This window comes from Symphalangus syndactylus, chromosome 10, assembly GCF_028878055.3.
Source record: "Symphalangus syndactylus isolate Jambi chromosome 10, NHGRI_mSymSyn1-v2.1_pri, whole genome shotgun sequence".
In the NCBI taxonomy this organism is placed as follows: Eukaryota; Metazoa; Chordata; class Mammalia; order Primates; family Hylobatidae; genus Symphalangus; species Symphalangus syndactylus.
In genome coordinates, this window is record NC_072432.2 from 43,051,455 (window position 1) to 43,062,596 (window position 11,142).

Genomic DNA, 11,142 nt, shown 5'->3' on the forward strand with positions numbered 1-11,142 from the left:
GCGGGGAAGAAGTGAGCAGAGTCAAGATGACTTTGGGGGATTAAGGGGCACTCTGTGGCTTTTCCTTCTGGGTCACTGAATCCCACTGTTGTGGTTAGCATTTGAATGCGGGTGCGGGGTGCGGGGTGTGCAGAGGAGGTAGTGTGGATGGGGGTGCTGACATTGGAGAGGAAGCCTCTGCGCTGAAGAACAATGGACTCTAGAGAGTTCTGGGACCCAGATCCTCATCAAAACCTCCAAGAAAGGGTACAAGATGATTGACAAACCATAAACAAGTAGAGAAAAGGCTCCATTTGTGGTTTTTTTCTTCTGAACAGGGCTCCTTCCTAGGGTCACAGGGCAAGATGGCAGTGAGGCTGGGGTTCCCGTTCCAAGGTCCTATCTATCGCCCAGGAATGAGCTGGCTTGCCAGAAATGTGCTGCCCCTCCCTCTAGCCACCCACCACCCAACGCACTCGCCAGCCGTCAATTTTATAAAGCTACACAGCCCTTGGCCTGTCCTGTCAGACAGAGGACCTGTTGCCCACCCCAGAGACCAGGCTGTGGGTGACATCTACTCTGATTATTTCAAGGGCCAGCCAGTTGTCTCTGGGTGATATTTCAAGGGCCAGCCAGTTGTCTCTGGGTGATTTAGCCAGGGGTTCCTTAACTAGAGACAAAGGCTTTAATTTCACAGAGATGAAGTTTAAGAAGGAAAATGTCTGGAAGAAGACTAACTATATTGGCACAAATGAATGTCAAAATGTAAAAGATGATAAAAGATTTTGTTTGTTTGTTTCATAGACAAGTGCAGAGAGAGTAACCAGGTAGCTACTCATTATCTCCAAAAGAAAACATGGTGCAGAGGATACATAAAAATTTATAGTTTTTTCACATCTTCTATTTTGTTTCAGTTACAGGCAGACATCCATCAATCAATCATGGGAAATTCCCAAGTAGGCAGTTCCATGGCGATAGGGCCAATTACTTAATCCTTTCTTGCCTCAGTTTCCCCATTGTAAATTGGTATAGAATATTATCTTGGGCCAGTGTGGGAATTAAATGGGAGAATGTTTGTTTGTTTGTTAGTTAAGTGTTCTAAACAGAAGTTGGCCCAGAGCACATGCTTAATCTATGTTCACCATTTTTTTTACTGGTGCCATTGATGCCATAAGGGTAACAGGGCCTTTGAGTCAACTTTGCTACTTCAATCTGTGGGGTCTGTCATCAATTGAGGTTTCAGATTTTCTTTCTATCAATCAAAATAAACACAAAAATAAAACTCACTCAGATCCCATATAAATAAATGAAAACTAAATATAAATAAACAAAAATTAGCTCCCAGAGAAAAGAAGGTAGCATGTATCCCCAAGTTAGTTGGTTTATCCAACATTGCTTTACTTGAGGGCTCTGAACCCTGAAAAAAGGTGCAGTTTTAGGGGGGCAGTATTAGTCATCTATTTTTTTTTTTTGAGACGGAGTCTTGCTCTGTGGCCCAGGCTGGAGTGCAGTGGCATGATCTCAGCTCACTGCAACCTCCACCTCCTGGGTTCAAACAATTCTCCTGCCTCAGCCTCCTGAGTAGCTGGGATGAAAGGCATATGCCACCACACCCGGCTGATTTTTTGTATTTTTAGTAGAGACAGGGTTTCACCACGTTGGCCAGGCTGGTCTCGAACACTTGACCTCAGGTCATCCACCCACCTCGGCCTCCCAAAGTGCTGGGATTATAGGCGTGAGACACTGCGCCCGTTCTCATCTACTTTAATAACAGATTTATAGGTAATAAAAGCAATTATAATTTTTATATTTGCTATATCTTATAACCTCTTAAGTTGTGGTGCACAGCACTTTTGTATAGACAAATAAATAATATTTAAAATAAATGTACAAAGTAATATCACTCTGCTACAGCCATTTCATCTGTTTACATCTGCTTTCCATAACCTGCTCAAAATGACCATTGGGAAAATCTAGTTTTTCTAAGCGACTTTAGAAAAAGTCCAAATATCAGAATAAAAAGTTGTTTCAGGACTGTGGAGTCCTGAATATGTGTGTCATCACCCATAGCAGCTGTTTGACTAATGTTGAAAAATCATATGTTTACATAAGGGAATCATAACATCAAAGACCAATGGTACTGATATTATAAATGATTATTGAAATAAGCATTCTGTGAGAGTAAACTCTACTTTTACCTGGAAGTAAAGGAAGAACTAAAAGCAACGAAAATTACCGGATGAAATGTAAATGTATAAATGTCTTTCACTTTAACCTTCAAGGCTGTTGTCAGCCATTTGATAAGAGAGACAAAGAAACGCTGCCCTATTGAGCTTGTTTCATCTACACAGAAATAAATAGGCTGAGTAGCCAGGGGGAGAGAGCTCAGTACTTTAATGCCACATGAAATGCTGAGAGTTCTTTATCCACAAGAAAACAGGGACAACATGAATATGTGAGCAAGCCTTCCCAAGATCCATGCCTATCTTCAACTGGCCTCTCATTTCAGGATTTAACTTCCACATTTAGTTGGAAGGCAGCCCAACACACTAGTCTACAGGTGGGCTTCTATCAGAGGCTGGCTTCATCTTCTTTCTGTACTAAGGACAAATATTTTCTCTCATTTCAACAAACAAACAAACAAACATTGAGTAGCCTCTGTGTGTGGGCACAGTGTTATCATAGAGGTCTGAGGATGATACACTCTCACCAATAAGAAATGTGAGAAATAAATATAAAAGGCAGTAGCCTACAAATACAGCCAATGTGCACAGAGCAGAGTGTGAGGAGCACAGAAGAGCTGGGAGGCACCGAGGAGACCTCCAGCCCTGACACCTAGAGTATGCTCACCCAGGGGGGCCCCAGGGCACAGGACTTTTGGACCAAGCTTTGAGGACTTTGCCTGACAGAGGAGATCAAAGAAAGGGCAGAATAACAACTAAACTATTAGAGGCACATCCTTAGAAATGGCACGAGAAATAGCAAGTGGCGCTCAGACTCTAAGGAGCATGAGAGTCAGGTCAAGTCACAGCAAGGACAGGGCAACCTGAGATTAGATTGAGAAGTGGTGGAAGCACAGGTGAACAGCCCTACTCCATGTCATGTCCGACTGCATTCTGCACTTCACATGGTCACCTTTGCAGCCTCATACCAGCCAACCAGGAAGGTCATATAAAGAAAGATCCCTCACTGGGCCAGGTGTGGTGGCTCACACTTGTAATCCCATGACTTTGGGAGGCTGAGCTAGGAGGATCACTTGAGCCCAGGAGTTTGAGACCAGTCTGGACAACACAGTGAGACCGCATCTCTTAAAAAAAAAAAAAAAAAAAAAAAAAAAAGGCAAATTAGCCCCGTGTGATGGTGCACACCGATAGTCTCAGCTATTTGGGAGACTGAGGTGGGAGAATCGCTTGAACCCAAGAATTCAAGGCTGCAGCAAGCTATGATCACACCATGGCACTCCAGCCTGGGTGACAGAGAAGTGGTAAATGCCCCTCCTACCACGAGGACCTTGTCTCTCTCTATATACACAGATATATACGTATTTGAGGACAAATATCATGATCACAGCCAACAGCACTGTGCATACGATGGCAAAAGAATTCAAATGGGGGGTGGAGCCAAGATGGCCAAATAGGAACAGCTCCAGTCTACAGCTCCCAGCCTGAGTGACACAGAAGACGGGTGATTTCTGCAGTTCTGTTTGAGGTACCGGTTTCATCCCACTAGGGAGTGCCAAACAGTTGGTGCAGGACAGTCGGTGAAGCGCACTGTGCGCGAGCCGAAGCAGGGCGAGGCATTGCCTCACTCGGGAAGCGCAAGGGGTCAGGGAGTTCCCTTTCCTAGTCAAAGAAAGGGGTAACAGATGGCACCTGGAATATCGGGTCAGTCCCACCCTAATACTGCACTTTTCCAACGGGCCTGGAAAACGGCACACTAGGAGATTGTGTCCCGCACCTGGCTCAGAGGGTCCTATGCCCACGGAGTCTCACTGATTGCTAGCACAGCAGTCTGAGATCAAGCTGCAAGGCAGCAGTGAGGCTGGGGGAGGGGCGCCCGCCATTGCCCAGGCTTGCTTAGGTAAACAAAGCAGCCAGGAAGCTCGAACTGGGTGGAGCCCACCACAGCTCAAGGAGGCCTGCCTGCCTGCCTCTGTAGGCTCCACCTCTGGGGGCAGGGCACAGACAAACAAAAATTCAGCAGGAACCTCCACAGACTTAAATGTCCCTGTCTGACTGACAGCTTTGAAGAGAGTAGTGGTTCTCCCAGCATGCAGCTGGAGATCTCAGAACGGACAGACTGCCTCCTAAAGTGGGTCCCTCACCCCTGAGCAGCCTAACTGGGAGGCACCGCCCCAGTAGGAACAGACTGACACCTCACTCGGCCGGGTAATCCTCTGAGACAAAACTTCCAGAGGAACTATCAGACAGCTGAATTTATGGTCTCACAAAAATCTGCTGCTCTGCTGCCACTGCTGCTGACACCCAGCCAAACAGGGTCTGGAGTGGCCTCTAGTAAACTCCAACAGACCTGCAGCTGAGGGTCCTGTCTGGTAGAAGGAAAACAAACAAACAGAAAGGACATCCACACCAAAAACCCATCTGTACATCACCATCATCAAAGACCAAAAGTAGATAAAACCACAAAGATGGGGAAAAAACAGAGCAGTAAAACTGGAAACTCAAAAAGCAGAGCACCTCTCCTCCTCCAAAGGAAAGCAGTTCCTCACCAGCAACGGAACAAAGCTGGACGGAGGATGACTTTGACGAGTTGAGAGAAGAAGCCTTCAGACGATCAAACTTCTCTGAGCTATGGGAGGAAATTCAAAACAATAGCAAAGAAGTTAAAAACTTTGAAAAAAAAAATAGAAGAATGGATAACTAGAATAACCAATGGAGAGAAGGGCTTAAAGGAGCTGAAAGCCAAGTTTCAAGAACTACACGAAGACTGCAGAAGCCTCAGTAGCAGATACGATCAACTGGAAGAAAGGGTATCAGTGATGGAAGATCAAATGAATGAAATAAAGCGAGAAGGGAAATTTAGAGAAAAAAGAATGAAAAGAAATGAACAAAGCCTCCAAGAAATTTGGGACTATGTGAAAAGACCAAACCTAGGTCTGATTGGTGTACCTGAAAATGACGGGGAGAATGGAACCAAGTTGGAAAACACTCTGCAAGATATTTTCCAGGAGAACTTCCCCAATCTAGCAAGGCAGGCCAACATTCAGATTCAGGAAATACAGAGAAATACCACAAAGATACTCCTCGAGAAGAGCAACTCCAAGACACATAATTGTCAGATTCACCAAAGTTGAAATGAAGGAAAAAATGTTAAGGGCAGCCAGAGAGAAAGGTCGGGTTACCCACAAAGGGAAGCAGATCAGACTAACAGCTGATCTCTCGGCAGAAACTCTACAAGCCAGAAGAGAGTGGGGGCCAATATTCAACATTCTTAAAGAAAAGAATTTTCAACCCAGAATTTCATATCCAGCCAAACTAAGCTTCATAAGTGAAGGAGAAATAAAATACTTTACAGACAAGCAAATGCTGAGTAATTTTGTCACCACCAGGCCTGCCCTAAAAGAGCTCCTGAAGGAAGCACTAAACATGGAAAGGAACAACCGGTACCAGCCACTGCAAAAACATGCCAAATTGTAAAGACCATTGAGGCTAGGAAGAAACTGCATCAACTAATGAGCAAAATAACCAACTAACATCATAATGACAGGATCAGATTCACACATAACAATATTAACATTAAATGTAAATGGGCTAAATGCTCCAATTAAAAGACACAGACTGGCAAACTGGATAAGGAGTCAGGACCCATCAGTGTGCTGTATTCAGGAAACCCATCTCATGTGCAGAGACACACATAGACTCAAAATAAAGGGATGGAGGAAGATCTACCAAGCAAATGGAAAACAAAAAAAGGCAGGGGTTGCAATCCTAGTCTCTGATAAAATAGACTTTAAACCAACAAAGATCAAAAGAGACAAAGAAGGTCATTTAATAATGGTAAAGGGATCAATTGAACAAGAAGAGCTAACTATCCTAAATATATATGCACTCAACACAGGAGCACCCAGATTCATAAAGCAAGTCCTGAGTGACCTACAAAGGGACTTAAACTCCCACACAATAATAATGGGAGATTTTAACACCCCACTGTCAACATCAGACAGATCAACGAGACAGAAAGTTAACAAGGATATCCAGGAATTCAACTCAGCTCTGCACAAAGTGGACCCAAAAGACATCTACAGAACTCTCCACCCCAAATCAACGGAATATACATTTTTTTCAGCACCACACTACACCTATTCCAAAATTGACCACATAGTTGGAAGTAAAGCTCTCCTCAGCAAATGTAAAAGAACAGAAATTATAACAAACTGTCTCTCAGACCACAGTGCAATCAAACTAGAACTCAGGATTAAGAAACTCACTCAAAACCGCTCAACTACATGGAAACTGAACAACCTGCTCCTGAATGACTATTGGGTACATAATGAAATGAAGGCAGAAATAAAGATGTTCTTTGAAACCAATGAGAACAAAGACACAACATACCAGAATCTCTGGGACATGTTCAAAGCAGTGTGTAGAGGGAAATTTATAGCACTAAATGCCCACAAGAGAAAGCAGGAAAGATCCAAAATTGACACCCTAACATCACAATTAAAAGAACTAGAAAAGCAAGGGCAAACACATTCAAAAGCTAGCAGAAGGCTAGAAATAACTAAAATCAGAGCAGAACTGAAGGAAATAGAGACACAAAAAACCCTTCAAAAAATTAATGCATCCAGGAGCTGGTTTTTTGAAAAGATCAACAAAATTGATAGACTGCTAGCAAGACTAATAAAGAAGAAAAGAGAGAAGAATCAAATAGATGCAATAAAAAATGAAAAAGGGGATATCACCACTGATCCCACAGAAATACAATCTACCATCAGAGAATACTACAAACACCTCTATGCAAATAAACTAGAAAATCTAGAAGAAATGGATAAATTCCTCGACAAATACACCCTCCCAAGACCAAACCAGGAAGAAGTTGAATCTCTGAATAGACCAATAACAGGTTCTGAAATTATGGCAATAATCAATAGCTTACCAACCAAAAAGAGTCCAGGACCTGATGGATTCACAGCTGAATTCTACCAGAGGTACAAGGAGGAACTGGTACCATTCCTTCTGAAACTATTCCAATCAATAGAAAAAGAGGGAATCCTCCCTAACACATTTTATGAGGCCAGCATCGTCCTGATACCAAAAAAGAGACATAACCAAAAAAGAGAATTTCAGACCAATATCCTTGATGAACACTGATGCAAAAGTCCTCAATAAAATACTGGCAAACCGAATCCAGCAGCACATCAAAAAGCTTATCCACCATGATCAAGTGGGCTTCATCCCTGGGATGCAAGGCTGGTTCAACATACGAAAATCAATAAATGTAATCCAGCATATAAACAGAACCAAAGACAAAAACCACATGATTATCTCAATAGATGCAGAAAAGGCCTTTGACAAAATTCAACAATCCTTCATGCTAAAAACTCTCAATAAATTAGGCATTGATGGGACGTATCTCAGTAAGAGCTATCTATGACAAACCCACAGCCAATATCATACTGAATGGGCAAAAACTGGAAGCATTCCCTTTGAAAACTGGCACAAGACAGGGATGCCCTCTCTCACCGCTCCTAGTCAACATAGTGCTGGAAGTTCTGGCCAGGGCAATCAGGCAGGAGAAGGAAATAAAGGGTATTCAATGAGGAAAAGAGGAAGTCAAATTGTCCCTGTTTGCAGATGACATGATTGTATATCTAGAAAACCCCATTGTCTCAGCCCAAAATCTCCTTAAGCTGATTAGCAACTTCAGCAAAGTCTCAGGATACAAAATCAATGTACAAAAATCACAAGCATTCTTGTACACCAATCACAGACAAACAGAGAGCCAAATCATGAGTGAACTCCCATTCACAATTGCTTCAAAGAGAATAAAATACCTAGGAATCCAACTTACAAGGGATGTGAAGGACCTCTTCAAGGAGAACTACAAACCACTGCTCAATGAAATAAAAGAGGATACAAACAAATGGAAGAACATTCCATGCTCATGGGTTGGAAGAATCAATATCGTGAAAATGGCCATACTGCCCAAGGTAATTTATAGATTCAATGCCATCCCCATCAAGCTACCAATGACTTTCTTCACAGAATTGGAAAAAACTACTTTAAAGTTCACATGGAACCAAAAAAGAGCCCACATTGCCAAGTCAATCCTAAGCCAAAAGAACAAAGCTGGAGGCATCATGCTACCTGACTTCAAACTATACTACAAGGCTACAGTAACCAAAACAGCATGGTACTGGTACCACAACAGAGACATAGATCAATGGAACAGAACAGAGCCCTCAGAAATGATGCCACATATCTACAACTATCTGATCTTTGACAAACCTGACAAAAACAAGCCATGGGGAAAGGATTCCCTATTTAATAAATGGTGCTGGGAAAACTGGCTAGCCATATGTAGAAAACTGAAACTGGATCCCTTCCTTACATCTTATACAAAAATTAATTCAAGATGGATTAAAGACTTAAATGTTAGACCTAAAACCATTAAAATCCTATAAGAAAACCTAGGCAATACCATTCAGGACATAGGCGTGGGCAAGGACTTCATGTCTAAAACACCAAAAGCAATGGCAACAAAAGCCAAAATTGACAAATGGGATCTAATTAAAGAGCTTCTGCACAGCAAAAGAAACTACCATCAGAGTGAACAGGCAACCTACAGAATGGGAGAAAATTTTTGCAACCTACTCATCTGACAAAGGGCTAATATCCAGAATCTACAATGAACTCAAACAAATTTACAAGAAAAACAACCCCATCAAAAAGTGGGCAAAGGACATGAACAGACACTTCTCAAAAGAAGACATTTATGCAGCCAAAAAACACATGAAAAAATGCTCATCATCACTGGCCATCAGAGAAATGCAAATCAAAACCACAGTGAGATACCATCTCACACCAGTTAGAACGGCCATCATTAAAAAGTCAGGAAACAACAGGTTCTGGAGAGGATGTGGAGAAATAGGAACACTTTTACACTGTTGGTGGGACTGTAAACTAGTTCAACCATTGTGGAAGTCAGTGTGGCGATTCCTCAGGGATCTAGAACTAGAAATACCATTTGACCCAGCCATCCTATTATTGGGTATATACCCAAAGGACTATAAATCATGCTGCTATAAAGACACATGCACACGTATGTTTATTGCGGCACTATTCACAATAGCAAAGACTTGGAACCAACCCAAATGTCCAACAACGATAGACTGGATTAAGAAAATGTGGCACATATACACCATGGAATACTATGCAGCCATAAAAAATGATGAGTTCATGTCCTTTGTAGGGACATGGATGAAACTGGAAAACATCATTCTCAGTAAACTATAGCAGGGACAGAAAACCAAACACCGCATGTTCTCACTCATAGGTGGGAATTGAACAATGAGAACTCATGGACACAGGAAGGGGAACATCACACTCCGGGGACTGTTGTGGGGTTGGGGGAGGGGGGAGGGACAGCATTAGGAGATATACCTAATGATAAATGACGAGTTAATGGGTGCAGGAAATCAACATAGCACATGGATACATATGTAACAAACCTGCACATTGTGCACATGTACCCTAAAACCTAAAGTAAAATAAAAAAAAAAAAAAATTCAAATGCCCTCCACACCCCTGGATTGACCCTGTTCCATGGAATTGCATAAGCCTAGAAGTGAGCACTTGCTGCTGATCCCGGAATGTGGAACATACTGCTAGTCAACACTGGCACACAGGCAGTTGCAACCTCACCGCCTGCAGTGCCAGTGCATTCACGGCTGGGGAGGCCACGGAAGCGGTGCAGGGCAGCATATGGGGGGGCTCTGGGTGATGGTGGTGTTGAGCCCCTGAGCTGAGCGCTCAGCAGGAACCAAACACTTCATGATGGCTGAAACTGGGTGTGGCCAGTTCATCCTCCGGCAACTAGTGAGGAACACCAACAAGTTACCTGCTTTAAAAAGAGAGAGATGGCATTTATAGTAGATTAAGTAGATTTTCTTGTATTGCTTTAATAGTCCCCAGGCAACATTTGCTTTTGCTTTTCCAACCAGCAGCAGTGATCAGAAAATGATTAGAATTTCTCCTGCAGATGAAATTCAGATTTTGCATTTGTGCTGTTTTATGAGCTGAGACTATCTTTAGAGCCAATTTATGGTTTTCTCTACTAAAATTAGATTAGATTTAAAAAAATAAGGATATACAGCAATTGGAGGATGCCATTAACAACTTGCCCTAAAGCAATAATATACTGTGTTTACCATTTTCTAAGAAATTAGCCTTAAGTTGGTATCATTTAGAGGAGAGCCGTGTTCCATTTCATTCAACAAAAGCAGAACTGAGACATCTTCTGTGGAGTTTAGCGGGAGAACTACTGGAGCATTTGCCCAGGACTTTCCCCTCAAGGTCAGGCTGTTTCCAGAAGCCTTGAATCTCAGATCTATTCATTCCCAAAGCACTGCCCTTTTGAACATTTTCCTCTCCTGAAATTTAAACCTTTAGGAGCTGATATTCCCTCTCTTCTCTCTCAGCCTGGAGAATCCCATTAGTAAAGCTGTTATCGAATCACACCAGAGCTTTCCATCCAGCCCAGTCCTCACCAAAGACCCACAAATCTGAGGCTATGCAAAATCTCTGAGCCAGGTTACATCTAGTGATGCACAACTTTCAGGCTAAGAAGAAGCCATGCTTCCTAAGAAGAATAACAACACTCATTCTTTTCTTATCGCTCAAAGCAAGGCATTATGTTGATTGGTTCAATAGAGATTGCTTTTGTCTTCAGAAATAATGCTGTGTTGTTCCTGTCCCTGAACTACAGGAACCTACTGGCATTGATTTGCCGCTGCTGGATCCTGCAAACACCATCACCACAGTCACGGGGCCCAGTGCTTTCAGCATCCCTCTCCCTATCCGGCAGAAGCTCTGTAGCAGCCTGGATGCCCCCCAGACGAGAGGCCATGACTGGAGGATGCTGGCCCATAAGCTGAACCTGGACAGGTGGGTATGGTCAGGCCCCAAGACTAGCTTCTTTCTG

General features: G+C 42.9%; 1 protein-coding gene across 1 annotated transcript in view; it reads left to right on the forward strand.

Moving 5' to 3' along the window:
* The window catches only part of UNC5C (unc-5 netrin receptor C), a 397,344-nt gene that overhangs the window by 378,650 nt on the left and 7,552 nt on the right, over positions 1–11,142 (forward strand). The window contains exon 15 of the mRNA XM_055296967.2: positions 10,927–11,105. Coding sequence (XP_055152942.2) covers positions 10,927–11,105 — 179 coding nt within the window. The remainder of the gene's footprint in view (positions 1–10,926; positions 11,106–11,142) is intronic.